Source organism: Salvelinus sp. IW2-2015, linkage group LG4q.2, assembly GCF_002910315.2.
Source record: "Salvelinus sp. IW2-2015 linkage group LG4q.2, ASM291031v2, whole genome shotgun sequence".
Lineage (NCBI taxonomy): Eukaryota > Metazoa > Chordata > Actinopteri > Salmoniformes > Salmonidae > Salvelinus > Salvelinus sp. IW2-2015.
In genome coordinates, this window is record NC_036843.1 from 19906749 (window position 1) to 19931944 (window position 25196).

Below are 25196 nucleotides of genomic sequence, written 5' to 3' on the forward strand. Positions count from 1 at the left end.
AAAAATCCTACAATGTGATTTTCTGGATAATTTTTTCTCATTTTGTCTGTCATAGTTGAAGTGTACCTATGYTGAAAATTACAGGCCTCTCTCATCTTTTTAAGTGGGAGAACTTGCACAATTGGTGGCTGACTAAATACTTTTTTGCCCCACTGTACTTCCACAGCCAAAGCAGCGGTGGTTCAAATCACAATGATTACAGAGAATTGTTAAGAGACAGAGGGCAGTCAACTACCTAAATACGTGTTAACAGTGCCTAGTGAAATTATCAGCATTTTGTTGCCTTCAATTTGGAAAATTAAAATGCTAGTTTTTAAGGCAGCAAAATGTGAAAACTTTGTGTACTTTCACTACACAATGCACAGTATTTAGGCATGCTATGCTACTGTGTACACTGGCAGTCTGTATGTATGAGAGTGAGTGGGAACACAAAGCAAATTGAATGCAGTCTATCACAGTGCCATCTGTTTTGTCACCAAAGCCCCATATACTACCCACCACTGCGACCTGTATGCTCTCGTTGGCTGGTCCTCGCTACATATTCGTCACCAAACCCACTGGCTCCAGGTCATCTATAAGTCTTTGCTAGGTAAAGCTCCGCCTCACTGGTCACCATAGCAACACCCACCCGTAGCACGCGCTCCAGCAGGTATATTTCACCGGTCATCCCCAAAGCCAACACCTCATTTGGCCTCTTTTCCTTCCAGTTCTCTGCTGCCAATGACTGGAACGAATTGCAAAAATCGGAGACTTATATAAGTTGGAGACTTATATCTCCCTCACTAACTTTAAGCGTCAGCTGTCAGAGAAGCTTACTGATCGCTGCAGCTGTACACAGCCCATCTGTAAATAGCCCATCCAATCAACCATCTCATCCCCATATTTGTTTTTCTGCTCTTTTGCACACCAGTATTTCTACTTGTACATCCTCATCTGCACATATATCACTCCAGTGTAAATTTCTAAATTGTAAWTACTTCGCCACTATTGGCCTATTTATTGTCCTACCTCCTTACTTCATTTGCACACACTGTATACAGATTTTTCTATTGTGTTATTGACTGTACGTTTATTTATCCCATGTGTAACTCTCTGTTGTCGTTTTTGCCGCACTGCTTTGCTTTATCTTGGCCAGATCGCAGTTGTAAATGAGAACTTGTTCTTAACTGGCCTACCTGGTTAAATAAAGGTTCAATTAAAAAAAAAAGTATTGAGATAGAAGCTTCCCAGAGATACTCAATCTGAGAGTTTCTTCCTGTGGGGTTGATCTCTTTTTGACGTGCCTCTGTTTTTTTCTTGTGCAGGCGCTCGCGAAGGTCCCCAATGCGCTTGTCCATCATAGTCACCTCCGTGTTGCGCTTATTCAGCAGCTCCTTGTTCTGCTGCAGCCTGCCACTATGCTCCGTGTTCAGCTTGTTACGCACCTGACAGAGAGAACACGGAACAGAATGGCTGTCACACCAGGAGGCAGATGGATGGGCAACGTGCGCCCTGTCCTGTCTCTGTTTAACCATGCCCTGGCAGGATGAGGAATGGAGAGACAAAGCTGCACATCTATTATGTCAGCGTCGCAAATATCCTTCAGAATGAAAATGTCAGCCTCTCATCTAATCTCCTCTCCTTCACATGTGCTCTGCAGCTGGATGACATCATCTGGAACTTCCTAACAAAATGTGAATCTGAAGTGCCATTTTATAGTGTCATTGCTTGTTGTATTACGTAAAAATAAATGTCACATCAAGCTTTCTCTCTGATGACATGTACAGCACTTCTGAGCAGACAGTGTACATTATACAGTGTACATTATGCAGTAGTACCCAAAATATACTTTTAGAYCAGCCGAAGCAAGCACACATTTTCTTCAGGAAATGTACCTGTAGTTCCTGGTAGAGTTTACGTAGCTCCAGAGCGGCGGTGCCAGTGAGAGGTCCTCCTYGGGGCTGCAGGCCGTTGAGACGTCCCCTCCTCAGGTCCTCCAGCTGCTGGGTGAGCTGGTCCACCTTCACCACAGCTGACTGCAGCTCTGCCTGCTTCTCCTGGAACTGCCCACTCACATGCTGGATCTCAGCCGCTGCATGAGGAGCGGAGAGGAGACGCAGTACACTGTGAGATACAGACTAGCTGTGTGTTTGAGTGTGTTGGGAGAAATCAAAACATAGATGTTTCAAGTCTGATGGTGTATGAGAGAAGAGTGAATAGAGTGTATTGGAAAGTTGTGGACTGGATGGACAACTCCCCTTTCTCCTGAGTACCAGTATCAGAATGTGTCAGACAGGGTGCAGCCCTGGACGTTATACAGGACAGGACTACACCCTGCTACAGTATGAACATAGGGACTTTAAGGCACCCAGACACACCCAGTTCCAGACCACAACATGGGGAGGGTCAGTTTCCAGGCTCACTGACAGAACTAGGGAAAGAGATGACATCATGGACAGCTGAACGGGGCCTAGATTCCACTATGCTGGGGTTCTCCGTCAGAAGAGGCTGGTGGGAGGAGCTATAGGAGAACAGGCTCATTGTAACGGCTGGAATGGAATGAACGGAACGGTATCAAACTCCGTTCCATCTATTCCATTCCAGCCATTACAATGAGCCTGTTCTCCTATAGCTCCTCCCACCAGGAGGAGTGTGCGTTTGCATCCTGCATCACATGGCTTACACAGGTTGCCATTGATGAGCTTGCTGTAGTCCACCTGGCCCCTCATGGCGCGGATCTTCTTTAGTTTGGCCTCCTGACTCTCAACTCGCCCTTTCAACCTCTGTAGCTTCTCAGCCTCTGACACTGTCTGGCCCTGTCTGTGGTCCTGCTGCTGCAGGTACCTCAGACGCTGCTCCTGAAAGGAGAGGAGGGGAAAGGAGGAGAGGACAGAGAGAGGGAGGGAGGAGAGAGGACAGGAGAGGGCGGAGAGAGAGGACAGAGAAAGAGGACAGGAGAGCAGGGTTGGGTTGGGTTGGAGGAACAGAAGGGAACAATGAGTTACAGATGTGGGGAGGGAAAATGTAGTGAAACATTCCTCCAACTTCATTCAAGCACAGTGCAATGACAGATAAATTACAAAACTGACGCGTGCCACACACACACACACCCACACACACACCACACACACACACACACACACACACACAGAGTCGAAACAAACACACACACACACGAACAACACACACACACACAACACCACACACACACCACACACACACACACACACACACACACACACACACACACACACACACAACACACAATGACCCTGCTTTTAGAAATAACTTTCACACACACACACCTCAGTTCGCACAGAAGAGAGTTGAAAGGAACAAAAGATGAAGAGGAATGAGAAGTTAAAGGAAAAAGAAGGTAATAAAAAGGATTGAGAAAAGAGGGAGCAAGAGACACACATTAAATACAATCCTATTCAGCTAACACAGTGGGCCTCAACACACCAGCTCGCAGAGAAGAGAGAATACACCCCAAAAAAGTATCTTATCACAATAGGAAAAGGGCTTTGCCAATACATGTTTTTTCCAATACAAGAAAATACCAGCCTTGCAAATAATACTCACATACATAGAAAATCTAAATAACGGGAAGTGAATCCATACATACCAAATACACACAAGTGTTGGAGTAAGAGAATGAAGGAAAAAGGAATCAGTATGTGAATGAGAGCGAATGAAAGGGATTGCAAGACTACGTGGTGCTGACAAGCATTTTCAGGTCTGCTCTAGAATGAGCAAACACAGTACAGGCTCTGACAGAGAGAGACAGAGTAGGACAGGGAGTGTTGCCTAAACACAATTTACTGTTCAATAGAAGGAGCTCAATACAAACTCACAGATACTCACACACATTAATACACACCGCTAATACACTGAACAAATATGACTCACTAAAATGCTGTGTAGCTTATACAGTCAATCTACACTGAGCCTCTAGGAGTCCACTTCATCACCATTATTACCCTCATCATTACAATCATCCACAGAGTAAGGCATCATGGCTTTTCAAAGAACAGAAAACATTGGAACATTTGCAGTGTTCCTTCAGCCCCATCATAAAATCATATTTACCTTCAGAATGAGAAATATCAGTCAAAACCTAACCCACAACCGGATCCAAACTCCTTGTAAAGGAAATGTGATGATCAATGAAACACTAAAGAATACGTGACAAGATGTCCCCTTGATGTCATGAGACACGTAAATGCTTTCCTGGTGCTAAATTAGAGTTTCCAGTATGTTCTGACTTAGACATTCCTGGGAAGTGACCAGTGCGCTGGGTGTGGTAAAATACTGTTCAACCCTCTAGGTTCCTCTCCGTCTTCTCCCCTTCTTGAGACAACACACTTCCTTCTCAGCAGCTGGCTGCTRACTGCTGACCTAATTTCCTGCCGGACATCTAGTCCCTTCCTGTTGTTGTCGCTGGCAACGCACGCAGCCACCTCCCACAATGACCGCACTAACCTTAGTAACCATGGCCTTGTACCTAGATCGTGACTGAACTCATCCTCACATGCAGTTCCTAGATCAGCTTGTTTGTTGTGTTTAAATGACCACAGAGACCACAACAAGCTGACCACAGCACATGTGACCAGATTAACCACAGACCATATCAACCACAGACCGTGTGAACTATACCCCATTCCATCAACCAATCAAAGAGCAAGCAGAAGCAGAAGCACAGTGGTCAGTAAAACCTCCTTTYAAGGTGGAAACCTAGAGGAACCAGGTTCATCCACTCTTCCCCCTGTCTGAGACCCCAGTAAATCATCTTCCCAGTKCTCCCCATTCTGGCCGGTTACCTATAGAGGGAATAGAGTGCCATGTCAAATGGATCCCTGGTGACATATGTATGGCCCAGCCCAGACAGTGGAAGCTGAGGATCCATCTATAGATCTATAACATATAGACCTGCTCTCTGACCGGGTGTCTGTCCCCCAGCCCAGTGGAAGCTGAGGATCTATATATTACATAACTATATAACTATTGGGCGGCAGGTAGCCTAGTGGTTAGAGCGTTGGGCCAGTAACCGAAAGGTTGCAAGATCGAAATCCCCAAGCTGACAAGGTAAAGATTTGTCGTTCTGACCCCTGAACAAGGCAGTTAACCCACTGTTCCTAGGCCGTCATTGTAAATAACAATTTGTTCTTAACTGACTTGCCTAGTTAAATAAAAAATATATAGATGAGCCTTCTGACCCACATGTTGACTGGCTGGAGCCCACAGAGAGAGGCTGAAACCTGAGCCAATCCAGAAAAACTGCCTGTGACTAACCAGAATGATTTACACTCTGGACACTCAAACAGCACCGATCCCACAACACAACGAGGCCACGTTCAGTAGGCACCAATTGGATGAAAAAGGGACTGAAATAAAAGGGACTACCCCAGACTTGTCCAATGAGAAAAGCTTTAAAACATTTTGCTACGGCGTGCTCTAATTGACACAGCACAGCCACTCAACTCAGAGGGTAAAAACTTTGAGCTTGGCAGAAATCTCAGAGGTGTAGACACCAGTGGGTTTTCTGAATGCGAGGTCAATACGGTTTGCGGTAGGAAAGGAGGTTTATCACAGAGAGGTCAATAATGATGTTAATGGTTTATATTATTYTCTGTGTTCTAGTACCTTGGCAACCAGCATCTGCTGTTTGGTCTCGATCTGTTGCTGTTGCCGTGTGGCCATCTCCTGCAGCTCCGACAGAGTCAGCTCCACGCAAGGGTTCCCCACCTACACATACGAGACAGAGACATAGAACACGCTCAAAATGTGGGCCCTCTCAACCAACACACACATAAAACATTAGGCAATAGAGTTACAGAGACTGGTGTAGGCAGCAGGAGATCTAAATAACAACGTCAAACAAAGAGAACATATCTGTCTTATGGAAGACAAGTCTCTATAGCATCAAAAAAGCAAAAGCAGAACTGTCCTCTTTGATGTAAAGTTAGAGGACTCATATAGTAGTTTTGTGACATAAAAAATGAATATCAAAACAGAATATCATATACATTTTAATATCAAACAGTATGCTCATGACATTTAAAGGTTTTCTGCTGACCCATGATGCTGAGTGCAGGGTGTGTGCCACACAAAGCTATCAAAATGAATAAGGCGATTCCATGCCAGGACAGGGCAAAAATGATTTGTTCTGGCAACTTTCACATACAAAATTRATTGGGAGGAGGTATGTTTGACATGCTTTTTAATTTGTATTACAAACAATTTAAGAGAAAATTACGATGAAAGTGGCCATTTTAGGSCCGTTTTAGACCTACTGTATACATGTCTCCTGTAAGACCCTGTGATCTGTACATGATACAGACATCATATTGGTGTCATTATACTCCTTATAGTGTGCTCTCAAATATGTAGTATGTCTAGATTCAGATTTTTTTTAAATAATAAAATAAAATCACATTAATTTATTCAACATTACAAATATTAATAAGAATATCTCAAAAGTACCCTTTTTGATTTAGCTTATTTTTAGACATATTGGTTTGGAACAATATACTTTTAATTACATTATCCATTTCATACATAGCAATTTACGTTATAGGTCAGGGTTCCCCAACTGGCGGCCCGTGGMCCGAATTTGGTCCAGCAGTGATTACATTTGCACCCCCAAGTTTTCAGAGCTAAAAAAATCAAATAATAATTATTGTAAAAACACCAACAAATCAGCTCCAAGTGACTTTATTTTTTGAAAATCTGTTAAAGTATTCCCACACACAATAGAGCGATATAACTGATTGTACAAAACATTAAGAACACCTGCTCTTTCCATGACATAGACTTTAAGCCTTGAGACAATTGAGACATGGATTGTGTATGTTTGACATTCAGAGCATGAATGGGAAAGACAAAAGATTTAACTGCCTTTGAATGGGATATGGTAGTAGTAGGTGCCAGGCGCACCGGTTTGTGTCAAGAACTGCAACACTGCTGGGTTTTTCATGCTCAACAGTTTCCCATGTGTATCAAGAATGGTCCACCACTCAAAGGAGATTCAGCCAACATGTGGGAAGCATTAGAGTCAACATGGGCCAGAATCCCTGTGGAACTCTTGACACCTTGTAGTGCTCAGATGAATTAAGGCTGTTCTGAAGGCAAAAGGGGGTGCAACTCAATATTAGGAAGATGTTGATTTACGAGCCTAATGTTTATACACTCAGTGTATGTGATCGTATACAAATGTAAGGAAGGTTTGAAATTATTATGCTTTAGTCAAATATTATACCTGTTTGTGCTTCTTGCGGTCACATCGGCCCATGGCTGAATCTAGTTGATGATCACAGTTGTTAGGTCATTAACCAATCACAGCCCTCCTTTAGGATTGCACATTCAGCAAATTGCAAGCAGAAGGAGTTCCCTTTTAATTCATTTTCCCCATTCACTGTGTTGGTGGTTCTCCTAAAAATGCTCATAATTTCATAATTAGCAGAGCACACTCTGTAAATGTGATGAACTTGTAGAGTATATTGTTCCAAACAATAGGTCTTAAAGCTGAGATCCATGAAAGGTGAAACAGCGCCACTGGTCACCCCAGGTGCATTTGTTATTGTTGTTTTTMTTMTMTTTTTTMWAAAGTAGGAGATGAGCATCCAGCAACGTAATAAAAATATTGCAGTACTCTGCTGTTCTATCGCACGTGCAATGATGTCCGAGGTAATAACGTCTTTGTTGTTGTAATTTCACCAACAGAAGTGGTAGTTCGACCGCATCGGATTTCAACTTTAAAATTAACAAAAAGGGTACTTTTGAGATATTTATATTTACAGTACCAGTCAAAAGTTTGGACACACCTACTCATTTAAGGATTTTTCTTTATTTTTACATTGTAGAATAATAGTGAAGACTACCACAGCATTCTGCATCGATACGCCATCCCATCTGGTTTGTGCTTAGTGGGACTATCATTTGTTTTTCCAACAGGACAATGACCCAAAACACACCTCCAGGCTGTGTAAGGGCTATTTGACCAAGAAGGAGAGTGATGGTGTGCTGCATCAGATGACCTGGCCTCCACAATCACCCGACTTCAACCCAATTGAGATGGTTTGGGATGAGTTGGACCACAGAGTGAAGGAAAAGCAGCCAACAAGAGCTCAGCATATGTGGGAACTCCTTCAAGACTGTTGTAAAAGGATTCCAGGTAAAGCTGGTTGAGAGAATGCCAAGAGTGTGCAAAGCTGTCATCAAGGCAAAGGGTGGCTACTTTGTAGAATCTCAAATATAAAACATATTTTGATTTGTTGAACACTTTTTTTGGTTACTACATGATTCCATGTGCTATTTCATAGTTTTGATGTCTTCACTATTATTCTACAATATAGAAAATAGTAAAAAATAATAATAATTTTAAAAACTTGAATGAGTAGGTGTCCAAACTTTTGACTGGTACTGTATGTTGAATAAATTGTGAATTGTTTTATTTCAGAATCTAGACATACTACATATTTGAGAGCACACTATAAGGAGCAAAATGACACCAAGATGATGTCTGTATCATGTACGGTCTTACAGGAGGAATGTACATAACAAATATTTGTTATAGAAATTTTAAAAGCATTTAAAACATCCTTCCCATCCTTTTTTTACCTTTATTTAACTAGGCAAGTCAGTTAAGAACAAATTCTTATTTTCAATGACAGCCTAGGAACAGTGGGTTAACTGCCTTGTTCAGGGGTCAGAACAACAGATTTTTACTTTGTCAGCTCGGGGTTCGATCTTGCAACCTTCCGATTACTAGTTCAAAGCTCTAACCACTAGGCTACCTGCCGCCCTCAATTAAGTTTCTATGTGAATATTGACAGAATAATCTGAGATCCCAAAACTATTTTTGGGCTGTCTTGGCATGGAATCGCTGAATAATGCTTTTTTTTAAAGAAAAAATTATAATAATTCTCAGCGCACGCAAGCATGCTCACATCACACGGTGCTCACACACCAACAATCTTCATTGGACCACTAGGAAATGTCTGTTTGCCTGAACAGGAAGCTTTTAGTCCTGCCATGTCCTGTGATTGTGTGTAGTCACTGATTAACAAACACAATACTCGGTGTGTGTGTGTGTCTGTAACAATGAAAGGTGCCTCTAAGTGGTCCATTCAGTCATGCATCAGTCAACGGAACTGTCAAGTGTTGCCTGTCACATCAAGAGTTCCTGGAATACATGACAATACAATTCAACAGTGGAACGTTGCATCCATCCCCAGAAGGATGGATAGAATGAGTACTACACTGATCATTATAGACTAGTGGGCCTATGGGCAGAGTTGCCCTCATTCAGCAACAAATTCTTCTCATCAGTCAAATGGGGTTTGAAAAGACCACAGAAAGCAGGCTTGGTTGCATTTTAACAGAGCTGTAGAGTAATTTAACTGACATAGCTTCAAACAGACGTTAGGCTTTGACGATATCAGTACTGTTCTAAGTACCTGCTGTCAGTCTTTTAACGCGTCTGTCAATGTCAGTTAAACAGCAGGAAAGCAGGAGTCAGTCAGGGTCTAATGCAAGGTAAGGGAAATTGTCAAAAATGCTACAGTGCATTTCCGTCACGTCAAACCATGACATAACTGCTGATATTAGAAAACAAGTGTAGGATCAGAATGCTGCATCACCCCTCCTACCATATGAAGGACCATGCCACAGTAGTGTACCTTCAATGTTTCATCTATGGGAATAGACATAGCTGCCGACTATAGCACAAAGTTTAAGTCACATTACACATGAATGGGGATCCTAAGAATAAACATGTAGGCTTTAAATAACAGAACATATCTTACACATTTCAATTGCACACAATAAATGGACAGCTATGCCAATATTTCAATGCAAAAATCAGTGCCACTTCACAATACTTCTATACAACATTCATTAAATTATGCAATTATGGCATTACATGATTATTAAAATCATGAAAAATGCTGATTTTCAAAATATTCTCTTATTTGCTTTTTATTCCATCCTTATGTTACATAACATATACTTTTCTCCGCTCAGGATATATACAATGAAATGCTATACAAATCAATAACACCACATGGAAAGCCTTATAGGCAGAGACAACGATGTGACTGACCTGCACGGAGAAACTTCACACCATGACAAAACATCAAAGCTATTTAATTTAAATAGGTTTTATTACCTGGTGGGCGTCCCATGTAATTCTGCAAGATCGCACCTTCATTTTGCTGCATTGTCCTTCAACTGTAAATTCCTGTACAGCCTCAACATGTTTCCACTCCATTTTTTCTAGCAAATAGTTCCCCTGCTAATCCAGAAAATGTAGCTCCGTATTGGCGCCACTGAATGACAATGACAATGCACTGAATGACAATGCACTAATGCACTTCCTCTGGCTCGAGGAGCGCGGTTGGTTAGTCCCCTGCTGTCCCGGTTACAAGCGTTCGCACGCTGATCTACAAATCAGTAAACAGAGGGTTCGAGAATCAACGGGATAGTTGTCACATCTATTTAGGCCTGGCGGATAACGGATCGTATTTGTCTTTCTCTGTATGTCCCAAATGTTTCTACAACAAAAACCCCTATCTCAATGTAAAAAAAATACGTAGGCTAAGAACATCTAAAACATGTAGCCTATCAAAAGTGCCCATTCTTCGTCGCTGACGTGACTTTGTGACAGCATACATTTTTCACCCCTGTGCAGGTTTTGTTCCAATTTTGACGTGCCAGCAGTTCTTTCCACTACTCCCTCTCTCCTCTCTCTGCTGCTGGAGCCAGACTGCCGGACGAGTACACCCCCCTCCCTCTTCCAAGCTCCTGCTGCCATAAAGTCCCTGCGCCACAGCTGTCTGGCAGACAGAATCTGGGACCCTCCAGATGCGCACAGGGAATGATACAAGGGGAAACCTTGTATCATTCACAACCTTGTATCATTCACAAGCTTTCATGCATCATATTCTAAAATTGCTGTGATCTCAGGAATAGGCACACTGATTACACTTCTAGCATGTAAATGTAATTCTCAATAGAGCCTCAGAGTCAAGGCTCTATCATAGTCCAAAAAGCAATTTCTCCAACTGCCAGGAGATGCGCATTCGGGCGTTGGGCGAGGGACCAAAATTGTAATAAACTATTAAAATACTCAGCGACATCCAGTTATGAATAACCAATCGARGCTCACTATAGTCTCCAGACCCGGCTGGCTTGCCTGTTGATACCTAGCACTACCTAGGTTGCTTGAAGGCGAAGCAAACGTATTTTTCAGAATTTACACGTTTAAAGGATCTTGGCAGTATAGCAGTCAATGGAACCATTGACCAGACTAGCGCACATTGAACAAAGTCGAACAAAGTGGATACTTGTCAAATCCATCATGATGTATGTATTGTAACAGGCCAACAATCACAATTCCAGTGGGTCAAAAGTTTACATACACTAAGTTGACTGTGCCTTTAAACAGCTTGGAAAATTCCAGAAAATGATGTCATGGCTTTAGAAGCTTCTGGAAGGCTAATTGACATCATTTGAGTCAATTGGAGGTGTACCTGTGGATGGATTTCAAGGACTACCTTCAAATTCAGTGACTCTTCGCTTGACATCATGGGGAATTCAAAAGAAATCAGTCAAGACTTCAGAAAAAAATTCTAGACCTCCACAAGTCTGGTTCACCCTTGGGAGCAATTTCCAAACACCTGAAGGTACCACGTTCATCTGTACAAACAACAGTACGCAAGTATAAACACCATGGGACCACACAGCCGCCATACCGCTCAGGAAGGAGACGCGTTCTGTCTCCTAGAGATGAACGTACTTTGGTGCGAAAAGTGCAAATCAATCCCAGAACAACAGGGAAGATGCTGGAGTACAAAAGTACCTATATCCACAGCAAAACGAGTCCTATATAGACATAACCTGAAAGGCCGCTCAGCAAGGAAGAAGCCACTGCTCCAAAACCACCATAAAAAAAGTCAGACTACGGTTTGCAACTACACATGCGGACAAAGATCGTACTTTTTGGAGAAATGTCCTCTGGTCTGATGAAACAAAAATCGAACTGTTTGGCCATAATGACCATCATTATGTTTGGAGGAAAAACGTGGAGGCTTGCAAGCCGAAGAACACCATCCCAACCGTGTAGCACCGGGGTGGCATTATCATGTTGTGGGCGTGCTTTGCTGCAGGAGGGACTGGTGCACTTCACAAAATAGATGGTATCATGAGGGAGGAAYATTATGRAGCTATATTGAAGCAACATCGAGAAATCAGTCAGGAAGTTAAAGCTTGGTCGCAAATGGGTCTTCCAAATTGACAATGACCCCAAGCATACTTCCAAAGTTGTGGCAAAGTCAAGGTATTGGAGTGGCCATCACAAAGCCCTGACCTTAATCCTACAGACAATTTGTGGGCAGAACTGAAAAAGTGTGTGCGAGCAAGGAGGCCTACAACCCTGACTCAGTTACACCAGCTCTGTCAGGAGGAATGGGTCAAAATTCACCCAACTTATTGTGGGAAGCTTGTGGAAGGCTACCTGAAACGTTTGACCCAAGTTAAGCAATTTAAAGGCAACGCTACCAAATACTAATTGAGTGTATGTAAACTTCTTACTCACTGGGAATGTGATGAATGAAATAAAAGCTGAAAAAAATATTCTACTATTACTCTGACATTTCAAATTCTTAAAATAAAGTGGTGATCCTAACTAACCTAAAACAGGGATTTTTTACTAGGATTAAATGTCAGGAATTGTGAAATACTGTATTTGGCTAAGGTGTATGTAAACTTCCAACTTCAACTGTATACTTAAATAATTCTTTATAAACATATTTTAAGTATATTTAAAATGATGTAAATTGGCATAATTTCAAAATACATTTAATGTCAATTTTATTAGTTTTTTTWATTAGCATTTAAATATATTAAATACACTTAAAATTATCTAAATTGGGACACTTTTTTTGTACTTAAGTATATTCTTAGTATATTAGATAAAGCTTGAAAATATAGTTCGAAAACACCTAAAGCACATTTGATGTACACTACTGTTCAAAAGTTTGGGGTCACTTAGAAATGTCCTTGTTTTTGAAAGAAAAGCACATTTTTGTCCATTAAAATAACATTAAATTGATCCAAAATACAGTGCAGACATTGTTAATGTTGTAAATGACTATTGTAGCTGGAAACGGCTGATTTTTAAAATGGAATATCTACAAAGGCGTACAGAGGCCCATTATCAGCAACAATCACTCCTGTGTTCCAATGGCATGTTGTGTTAGCTAATCCAAGTGTATAATTGAAAAGGCTAATTGATCATTAGAAAACCTTTTTGAAATTATGTTAGCACAGCTGAAAACTGCCGTGCTGATTYAAGAAGCAATAAAGCTGTCCTTCTTTAGACTAGGTGAGTGTCTGGAGCATCAGCATTTGTGGGTTCGATTACAGGCTCAAAATGGCCAGAAACAAATAACTTCCCGCTGAAACTCAGTCTATTCCATGCGAGAAATTGCCAAGAAACTGAAGATCTCGTACAACGCTGTGTACTACTCACTTCACAGAACAGCGCAAACTGTCTCTAACCAGAATAGAAAGAGGAGTGGGAGGCCCCGGTGCACAACTGAGCAAGTAGTTTAATAAACGGACGCCTCACAAGTCATCAACTGGAAGSTTCATTAAATAGTACCCGCAAAACACCAGTCTCAATGTTAACAGTGAAGAGGCGATTCCGGGATGCTGGCCTTCGAGGCGGAGTTCCTCTGTCCAGTGTCTGTGTTCTTTTGCCCATCTTAATATTTTATTTTTATTGGCTAGTCTGAGATATGGCTTTTTCTTTGCAACTCTGCCTAGAAGGCCAGTATCCCTGAGTCGCCTCTTCACTGTTGACGTTGAGACTGGTGTTTGCGGGTACTATTTAATGAAGCTGCCAGTTGAGGACTTGTGAGGCGCTGTTTATCAAACTAGACACTCTCATGTACTTGTCTACTGTTATGGGATTTTTATGAATAATGACTAAATTATGTATACATTTGACTTAGAATTATAACTAAACAGAATACTACTATGTTACTGTATGGATGTATGAATCTTATTATAATCATAATGCTGAATATAATGTGTGTAATTTTAATCAAGAATTAAAACAAGGACTGTCTGTTCCTTGTTAGAAACGAATGGAGTTACCATCAGACAGGCTGGAATGATGTGTTCCTTACAGGACATTCTGTCTCTAACCAGGGAGGGGAGAGACCTTGGGCTGGTTGTATTGTTTAACAGGTGGCAGACAATGTAAGAAGGCTGTGAACTGTATTGCCATTGTATCCGAGAGGAGGAAGGACATTTTAAAACCTATGACGTCATTTTTATTATATAACCTGATGTAAATTGTACTATGGGGAGTACTCTCGAGAATAAACGCTATTGATTGATTGATTTTSAGACTGGTTTCTGTCCATTTTATGCAAATAAGTACCTTACAAATTCTTATGAATGGGCAGAGTGTTTTAATTGAATTGGTTGATGAACATATAGGAATGAAATTCCTTTAACATCTACTTGCTCGGTTGTGCACCGGGGCCTTTACATAAAAAAAAAAAAAGTGTGTTATGTGTTTCAAGTATACTTTTACAAATACACTCCTACCAACTAACCACATCAGCTATTGTAATTAGCAATGTACAGGTTACCTTGATTGACCAAGGAATCTTCTCAGCCAATGTTAACATGCTATTTCCAGTACATGGCAGTTGTTGCTGGAGCAGCAATATACAAGTAACACTTTTGAGAACTGTGCAGCATTGGGATTTCACAATTTAGTTGTTCACATGAAGGTAATAAATTAACATTTCAATAAAATGTGCAATATGTAATTAAAAGTACAACATTATTCAGTTTGAAAATGAAAACATTTGAATAAGTTAAATGTCAGGAACAATATATTCTAAATCAAATCTTTAGCTGCAGAAAAGGATGCTGGGTAATATGTACATTTTGATGTCAATGGTGTGTAGCTGGTGCATGGATGTCAGGRGCAGGAGAGCAGAGATGAATGGACAAGAATGTTACTTAGGCAATCATAATACAGAACGCAACCTCGTCACAACACAAATGCCCAAAGAACAAGTGAGGCGGCACAAAGTAGAAAACCCAAGTACAAAGTACCGGCTGCCACAAAGCACGGGTATAAAACAAAACCCGGCGCAAACCAGACGGAAACGTGCCAACCTTGACAAATAAATAATACCCCACACAGACATGGAGGGAACAGAGGGCTAAATACACATAGTAATGATGATGAGATGTAAACCAGGTGTGCAGGAAAACAAGACAAAACAAATGGAAAATGAAAAGTGTAGGGCCTCAGAGGTGGCGCAGTGGTCTAGGGCACTATATTGCAGCGCTAGCTGTGCCACCAGAGACTCTGGGTTCGCGCCCAGGCTCTGCCGCAGCCGGCCGCGACCGGGAGGTCCGTGGGGCGACGCACAATTGGCCTAGCGTCGTCRGGGTTAGGGAGGGTTTGGCCGGTAGGGATATCCTTGTCTCATCGTGCACCAGCGACTCCTGTGGCGGACCGGGCACAGTGCGCACTAACCAAGGTAGCCAGGTGCACGGTGTTTCCTCCGACACATTGGTGCGGCTGGCTTCCGGGTTGGAGGCGCGCTGTGTTAAGAAGCAGTGCGGCTTGGTTGGGTTGTGTTTCGGAGGACGCATGGCTTTCGACCTTCGTCTCTCCCGAGCCCGTACGGGAGTTGTAGCGATSAGACAAGATAGTAATTGCTAACAATTGGATACCACGAAATTGGGGAGAAAAGGGGGCAAAATTTATAAAAAAGAAGGAGAGAAAAAAGAAAAGTGGATCGGCGATGGCTAGAAGACTGGTGACGTCGACCGCCAAACGCCGCCCGAACAAGGAGAGGAACCGACTTCGGCGGAAGTCGTGACTGTTGGTGCGTTTTTGAAAGTATACTTTAAATATATTTTGTGGTGGGTCAGAAGATTACATACACTCAATTAGTATTTGGTAGCATTGCCTTTACATTGTTTAACTTGGGTGAAACATTTTGGGTAGCCTTCCACAAGCTTCCCACAATAAGTTGGYTGAATTTTGGCCCATTGCTCCTGACAGAGCTGGTGTAACTGAGTCAGGTTTGTAGGCCTCCTTGCACGCACATGCCTTTTCAGTTCCTCCAACAAAATGTTCTATAGGATTGAACTTTGGAAGTATGCTTGGGGTCATTGTCCATTTGGAAGACCCATTTGCGACCAAGCTTTAACTTCCTGACTGATGCTGCTTCAATATATCCACATAATTTTCCTTCCTCATGATGCCATCTATTTTGTGAAGTGCACAAGTCCCTCCTGCAGCAAAGTACCCCCATAACATGATGCTGCCACCCCTGTGCATCATGGTTGGGATGGTGTTCTACGGCTTGCAAGCCTCCCCTTTTTCCTCCAAACATAATGATGGTCATTATGGCCAAACAGTTCTATTTTTGTTTCATCAGACCAGAGGACATTCTCCAAAAAGTACGATCTTTGTCCCCATGTGCAGTTGCAAACCATAGTCTGGCTTTTTTTATGGCGTTTTAGAGTAGTGGCTTCTTCCTTGCTGAGAGACCTTTCAGGTATGTCGATATAGGACTCGTTTTACTATGGATATAGACACTTTTGTACCTGTTTCCTCCAGAATCTTCAGAAGGTTCTGTGCTCTTGTCACAAACCCATCCATCTGGCCACCCTGCCTGAGCCCTGCTCTGTTGTAGCCACAGCTCACAACACAGCACATCCAGTAGCAGGTGTGCATTTGGAGGCAGCAGGAGTAATGACCATAAAGCTCAATTCAGCGTTCAGAGCCAGAGAGCCATTAAAGTCCAGGCGGCCCATTATGACATATTTTCAAACCTCAGTTGATTGACTCTTATCGGCATGGACACATGTTACAACGTAACACAACTATTTTGTTCTCCTCTGCTGTGAACACTGCAGCAAGCTTTTGAATACATCCACTAGCAGGTGCAAGTGGGGACTTAATCCAATCGGAGTTTACTGTATGTGAAAAATAAAGCAGGGAGTGTCCACTGTCCAGTAAGACCACCTGTTATTTTATCACTTCTGGCCTTATGAACAAGATCCACTGGAATTCTGACCACGCCGACAATGATCAGACTCATCCCCAGAACAGCCCAAGATCCCACCCAGCACAGCTGTGAACACACACAGAGCCAGACTGTCCAATGGCTGCCATGACCAAACTAAGCTCTCCACACTTTATGTCTAAGGAAGGTAGGACTGGACATACAGACTCTGTATTCCAGAGAGAGGGAGAGAGGGAGATAGAGAGGGGTAGAAAGAAGCGAGGAGAGACACTTGAAAGAGAAATAATGAGAAGAGCAAAAAGGTGCTCCACTAGCCTGTTTCTCCACTAGTCTGTTTCTCCACTAGCCTGTTTCTCCACTAGCTGAACTTCACACGGGACTTGTGATAAACATTTATTCTAACCGCTTTCTGAAGTTTTAGCAAGATCTGCAGGCTGACTGTCTGAGGCCGGTAACACATAAAGTAGCCTACATATAAATGACAAGACACACACTTTCCTGACAGTGTACTACTCCACCCTGTGAGACACTGATGATGCAGAGAAATATGAAAGTGCTAAGAATCAACACGGTACAGTAGAGTATACAGTAATACAGCAGTGCCACTAACACAGCCCTCCACCACAGGCTCATAGGTGTCCCTCCCTCCCTCCCACCCACCCCATAACACACACAGCCACGTATACACACACCCACACACACAGAAATCATAGTCATATCTCGGATACACAACTTACCCCTAGAATGAATTCACTCCTTCCTTTGCCAATAAACAGAAGGGAAAAACAAAGCCAATTCCACAAGAGGACTGACTGTTGAGACTGATGGGTGAATTCAGTGACAGACCAGGAGAGTCTGGCTGCATGGCCACAGCCCACGAATAATGAGACCAAAGAATMCATCCCAAATGGCTCCCTATTCCCTTCCTACATAGTGGACCACATAGAGAATAGGGTGCCATTTGGGACACAAACCAAGAATCCTCTTAACACAGTTATGTCATAAGACTATTGTAATCCATGAGGACTGACTGACTGAGATAACCAATCCTGAATAAAAGCACTCACTCATAACTAAAGGTAGATGCACTGTTGCTAAAAGTGCTACAGTTACTATGCTAAATGAAAGTTATCTGCTTCTTTTAAAACATTCATGGCTGAATCTGAACTCGGACATATGCGTGTGTAACTACCTTTAGATTACACAGTGAGTGATGGATGAGTATGTCAGGTTAGGACTCAATCTGAAGATGAGAGTTTAAGAACACCAGAAGATAGCAGGTACTGGGACATAAAACCAGGTCAAAAGGTCATTCGATAAATCAGAAAAACCCAACCAGGAAGAAACTACAGTACAGGCATAAAACTACATCAAAAGTGGAGAAACAAATCACATGTTTCCAAGCAGCAGTAATCATGTAGTTGTTATATAGTAAATTGTAATGGAACAGATCATAAACTGTGAAACTAAATTTAATTGCTTTTGAGCACTGCCTGGGGACAGTATCTAGCAGAAATTATTGACATTTGACACAAAATAATACCAAAGAAAGCAGTAAGCATTCCAGCATGGGTCAGAGATGCCAGACAGTAGTAAGTTTATCTCCTGCTTACACATGGACAAATTCTAAGGGAACTGTAATCATGCCTGTCACTAAGCCTTTTTCTAATCCTCTACACTCTACAAACAGACACACACACACACACTCGAGCACTCTAACACACCAAATCGTTGCCGCCACTACAAAATATATGATTTTTTTTWAATTAAAAAATAAAAATTTGCCGTCAGGGATTGGGAGACTAGTCAGGATCGAGGGAAAGATGAACGGTGCAAAGTACTGAGAGATCCTTGATGAAAACCTGCTCCAGAGCACTCAGGACCTCAGACTGGGGCGAAGGTTCACCTTCCAACAAGACAACGATCCTAAGCACACAGCCAAGACAAAGCAGGAGTGGCTTCGGGACATGTCTCTGAATGTCCTTGAGTGGCCCAGCAAGAGCCGGGACTTGAACCCGATCGAACATCGCCGGAGACACCTGAAAATAGCTGTGCAGCGACACTCCCCATCCAACCTGACAGAGCTTGAGAGGATCTGCAGAGTAGAACGCGAGAAACTCCCCAAATACAGGTGCGCCAAGCTTGTAGCATCATACCAAAGACTCGAGGCTGAAATCGCTGCCAAAGGTGCTTCAACAAAGTACTGAGTGAAGGGTCTGATTACTTAGGAAAATGTGATATTTCAGTTTATATTTTATAATACATTTTTATAAATTTATAAAAACATGTTATTACTTTGTCATTATGGGTTATTGTGAATAGATTGATGAGGGGAAAAAGCAATAGAATKAATTTTAGAATGAGGCTGTAACATAACAAAATGTGGAAACAGTCAAGGGGTCTGAATACTTTCTGTATATAGTAAACAAAAATATAAACACAACATGTAAAGTGTTGGTCCCATGTTTCATGAGCTGAAATAAAATATCCCAGAAATGTTCCATACGCACAAAAAGCWATTTTTCTTAAATGTTGTGCACAAATTTGTTTACATCCCTATTGGTTAGCATTTCTCCTTTGCCAAGATAATCTATCCACCTGACAGGTGTGGCATATCAAGAAGCTGATTAAACATCAAGATCATTACACAGGTGCAACTTGTGCTGGAGACAATAAGGCCACTCTAAAATGTGCAGTTATTGTATGTCACACAACACAATACCACAGAWGTCTCAAGTTGAAGGAGGCTGTAATTGGCATGCTGACTGCAGGAATGTCCACCAGAGCTGTTGCCAGAGAATTGAATGTTAATAAGCCAGCTCCAACATCGTTTTATCCAACTGGCCTCACAACCGCAGAACACGTGTAACACTCACAAACACACAGAGTTTTAGTGACCCACTATGAAATCTCTAGGAGTGAGTGACCAAGGAAGTCCTTGGCATTACAGTAAAAACTCTCTGGTGCCTATTTGGCCCTATGTATAGGAATTATTAGGACTTGAAATGCCAAATCATGACGTCATACAGCCTTCCTTCCCATTCACACACACGCAGGCAGGCATTATGCCAGGACGTGTGTTTGGCTAGGTGATTTACTGCAGTGTGTGTGTTTTTTTGTTTGTTTGTGTTGTGAGGACTTACCCTTTCTTCACAAGGCTGGTCTGAGCTCCCTCTACTGCCTCTGTTGGACTGTTCCTGAGAGAGCTGGCTCCCTGCATTGGAAACAAGGACAAGCACATCAGACACTGTGCAGACAACTAGTCACTAACACAGCATGGATACATAGCAGTACAGCATTAAAAATATACACAGTGTACAAAAAATTAGGAACACCTTCCTAATATTGAGTTGCACCCCCTTTTGGCCTCAGAAGAGCCTAAATCCGTCGGTGCACGGACTCTATAAGGTTTCGAAACCGTTCCACAGGGATGCTGGGCCATGTTGACTCCAATGCTTCCCCCAGTTGTGTCAAGTTGGCTGGATATCCTTTGGGTGGTGGCCCATTCTTGAAACAAGCTATTGAGCGTGAAAAACCCATCATCGTTGCAGTTCTTGACACAAACCGGTGAGCCTGGCACCTACTACCATAACCTGTTCAAAGGCAGTCATGAGGAAGGAAAATTGTGTGGATATAATGAAGCAACATCTCAAGACATCAGTCAGAAAGTTAAAGCTTGGTCGCAAATGGGTCTTCCAAATGGACAATGACCCCAAGCATACTTCCAAAGTTGTGGCAAAATGGCTTAAGGACAACAAAGTCAAGGTATTGGAGTGGCCATCACAAAGCCCTGACCTCAATCCTATAGAAAATTTGTGGGCAGAACTGAAAAAGCGTGTGCGAGCAAGTAGGCCTACAAACCTGACTCAGTTACATCAGCTCTGTCAGGAGGAATGGGCCAAAATTCACCCAACTTATTGTGGGAAGCTTGTGGAAGGCTACCCGAAACGTTTGACCCAAGTTAAACAATGTAAAGGCAATGCTACCAAACACTAATTGAGTGTATGTAAACTTCTGACCCACTGGGAATGTGATGAAAGAAATAAAAGCTGAAATAAATAATTCTCTCTATTATTATTATTATTATTATTATTATGACATTTCACATTCTTAAATAGTGTTGATCCTAACTGACCTAAGACAGGGATTTTTTTATTAAATGTCAGGAATTGTGAAAAACTGAGTTTAAATGTATTTGGCTAAGGTGTATGTAATCTTCCGACTTCAACTGTATAACGAGGAATAAAGTGACTGTGCAACAGAATATATATATATATATATATATATTTGTAAAAATATGAATCACATTTATATTTGGCGTACCCCCGACGGCATTGCGCGTACCCCAGTTTGGGAATACCTGGTCTACAGTATAGATAGCTAACGTGATAAGAAATAGTGAACAGTGGTAAAGCTCCTCTCTTTACTACAGGCTAATTCATTCACAGAGGCCAGTTCCAACTTCCCAGGCCTTTTTTACACCCCCAGTCAGGCCCCAGTCAGATCCCAGTCTCCCTGCCCTCCACCCCTGATTGGGCCACAGTCAGGTGGGAGGATCACACAACATGTTATCGTGTGACTCCCAAGTTTACTTCTATATGATGGTTATTATATCAATATTTGCACATAAGTGTTTCCACCGACATTTCTCGCATAATGCATTTTACAGACACAAGAAAATCCAACCTTGTCTAGCGTATTTTGTCGACATTTAGAAAATTTACCGACAAATGTTCTGTTTCCATCAGGCCTGTCATGACATTTTTTATACAACTTTACTTGCGTAAAAAAATTGGATGGAAACCTGGAAAGAGACAGTAACGGAGTTTGCAAGAGCACAACCAGATCTGGGACCAGGCAAGGTCTACCAAGGCCAAGTCACCCACCCTGGTCGCTGCTCTCTGAGGGGGAGTCTTCGTGTCTCAGATAGAACCTGACCTCCATCCTCCTGGGACCCCACTCCTGCAGGTGCTCATACATCAGGTGGTCAAAGGGGATCACTCTCTCTGTGGAGGACAAGGAGAACAGAGTTATAACATATTTCTATTATATACAATACTAATAAGGGGAAAACTCTCTCTGTGGAGGACAAGGAGAACAGAATTAGAATATAGTTATATTATATACAATACTAACAGTTGTCTCACTCTCTCTGGGCGGGAAAAGAAAACAGGAGTTGTTGTTAGATACATAGACTTGGGTGATTATCTATTGGTGATTGTAAAGTGACATGGTGGGTTGATTGCCCCTCAGCCCTGATCATCATTAGAGATGAAATAAGTGCGTTCTATTAATAGAATGGATAAACGACATAAGCCCCCATGGCTAAACTCTGGTACTGAAGCACTGTATTGTGTTGTGATGAAGAGAGAAGAACCCATGACAGTCAGGACAACCTTGCCAATAGCTAGTTACTATATTTTCCCCTCACCTGTGAAGTCATTGAAATAGAATTACTAGAACACACGATTCACTGTCTGTCTGGGATGTACAGGCCAGGGTTTTCCTGGATCAAAAATGTGTTTAGGTGGGGGGGGGGGGTCTTTTTTTTATAGTCTTTTAATGTTAATCCTACACATTTCTCCATGGAGTTGTGAGCAATTGTTTCAGTTTGAAAGCACATTTCCTGCAATTTTATGCATTTGCCATGGCTAATAGTGTTTTATTTTGCTCAAACATAATAACAAAATCAATACTGCTAAATTCATTGTTTTGGGATGTTTCAATTCCCCCTGACTATTTAGCTTTCATTTTGGTGATGGTTAGTTCTCAAAGATTATAAAAAATATATACAGTACCAGTCAAAAGCTTGGACACACCTACTCATTCAAGGGTTCTTCTTTAATTTGACTATTTTCTYCATTGTAGAATAATAGTGATGACATCAAAACTATGAAATAACACATTTGGAATCATGTACTAAGCAAAAAAAAGTGTTAAACAAATCAAAATATAAAGTTCACCTACTCTGCATCTCAAAGACACGGCGGTTGGAACCAAAAATCTCAAATTTGGACTCAGACCAAAAGACAGATTTACACAGGTCCATTGCTCGTMTTTCTTGGCCCAAGCAAGTCTCTTCTTCTTATTGGTGTCCTTTAGTAGTGGTTTCTTTGCAGCAACTCAACCATGAAAGCCTGATTCACGCAGTCTCCTCTGAACAGTTGATGTTGAGATGAGTCTGTTACTTGAAATATGTGAGGTGCAATCTGAGGTGCAGTTAATTGCCGATTTCTGACGCTGGTAACTTTAATGAACTTCCATTCCTGTGATGGTCCTCATGAGAGACAGTTTCATCATAGTGCTTGTTAAAGTGCAGTCTTTGCGACTGCACTTTAAGAAACTTTCAAAGTTCTTGAAATTTTCCGGATTGACTGACCTTCATGTCTTAAAGTAATTATGGACTGTCATTTCTCTTTGCTTATTTGAGTTGTTCTAGCGATAATATGGACTTGGTCTTTTACCAGATAGGGGTGGTATACAGAATATAGCCCTATGTTGTCACAACACAACTGATTGGCACAAATGCATTAAGGAAAGAAATTCCACAACTTAACTTTTAACAAGGCACACCTGTTAATTGAAATACATTCCAGGTGACTACCTCGTGAAGCTGGTTGAGAGAATGCCAAGCGAGTGCAAAGCTGTCATCTAGGAAAAGGGTGGCTACTTCAAAGAATAAACAAATCAAAATCAAATATATTTTATAACACTTTTTGTTTACTACATGATTCCATGTGTTATTTCATAATTTTGATGTATATTATTCTACAATGTAGAAAGTAGTAAAAATAAAGAAAAACCATGGAATGAGTATGTGTTCAAACTTTTAACTGGTACTGTATATAGGTCATTAACTTTATATCTGGTTTTAGTTGTTTAAGTTTACACTAAAAGTGTTTTTCCATCACGAAAATGTATTTACACTGTTTGTCCCGCCCAAGGTTTTCAATGGCAGATAAATCCCTTTAGGCTGCCTGAGGGAGGGAGCTGGGCCATGGAAAACATTTGTCAAGGGAGGAGAGTTAGTGATTACCCAAGTAAGAGATCTCAATGATGTCTGGCTGTCAATGATGTCTATTTGCCTGTATATACCAAGACATTCAGTTAAATAGATGAATCTAAAACTTGGAGATCACTAAAATGTTCGTAAAAAAGTCATGAAGCAGAGGCAAATTATAAAATAGTGCTTTCCTAAATATCTGAAAAGCTAAGATTTTTAACTTGTCAGCTCAACACCAGTCAGTCAGGGAACCATTAAACCAGTGACTTAAACCCAAAGGTTATGGGTTGAAGGTGAGGTTTAAAGTCAGAGATTAAAGCCGAAAGTGTCACATACCGTTGCCCTTCCAGACATCAGTTAGGTGACAGCCACCTTCTCCGGCCTCCTTACAGAACTCTACCACGTCTTTACAGGTGGTCTCTGGGGTGATGGGCACCTCTGTCAGCATCTGCTGGCTGTCGCTCAGGTACACTGTCAAGATCATCTACAGAAGGGAGACATAGAGATATAGCTTGTCAAACATACTATACATCTCTGACAAGGTATAGCCTAGTCACATACTTATTTGCCCTAGCAAACTCTTCTATTGTAGTAATACCAGACTACTGGTAATATCGGATTAGCAACTATACAACATACATATGGCAGAAATGTTAATGCATGTAACCCAGAGAGGAAAACTCTTGTATTACAGGAAATGTCCCCTTAACTCTGGCTGTCCTCTAGCCTAAATACATTTCCATCAGATGCTTTGCCTCAAAGTCAGAGGCAGTCAAGAGGGAGAGACACTATTGATGACATAGCTGAGCGATAGACATTAGAGGAMAGATATTACGAGCACAGACTGCCAAGACAACATGCTTAGAGTAAGACAGTGATTTGGTATGTGTCACGTTCCTGACCTGTTTTCTCTTATTTTTGTATGTGTTTAGTTGGTCAGGGCGTGAGTTGGGGTGGGCATTCTATGTTATGTGTTTCTATGTTGGTTTAAATGGGTTGCCTGATATGGTTCTCAATTAGAGGCAGGTGTTTGACATTTCCTCTGATTGAGAACCATATTAAGGTAGGATGTTCTCACTGTTTGTTTGTGGGTGATTGTATCTCGTGTCTGTATGTCTACCACACGGGACTGTTTCGTTTTG

General features: G+C 41.8%; 1 protein-coding gene across 2 annotated transcripts in view; it reads right to left on the reverse strand.

Annotated features, from left to right (window-relative positions):
• Window positions 1–25196, reverse strand: part of ppp1r13ba (protein phosphatase 1, regulatory subunit 13Ba) — a 60930-nt gene that overhangs the window by 14676 nt on the left and 21058 nt on the right. For both annotated transcript variants that reach the window (XM_070443418.1, XM_023986882.2), the window contains exons 2-8: window positions 24391–24538; window positions 21938–22057; window positions 20195–20265; window positions 5623–5724; window positions 2663–2837; window positions 1875–2071; window positions 1284–1424 (exon numbers count right to left, since the gene is read on the reverse strand). In XM_070443418.1, coding sequence (XP_070299519.1) covers window positions 1284–1424; window positions 1875–2071; window positions 2663–2837; window positions 5623–5724; window positions 20195–20265; window positions 21938–22057; window positions 24391–24538 — 954 coding nt within the window. The remainder of the gene's footprint in view (window positions 1–1283; window positions 1425–1874; window positions 2072–2662; window positions 2838–5622; window positions 5725–20194; window positions 20266–21937; window positions 22058–24390; window positions 24539–25196) is intronic.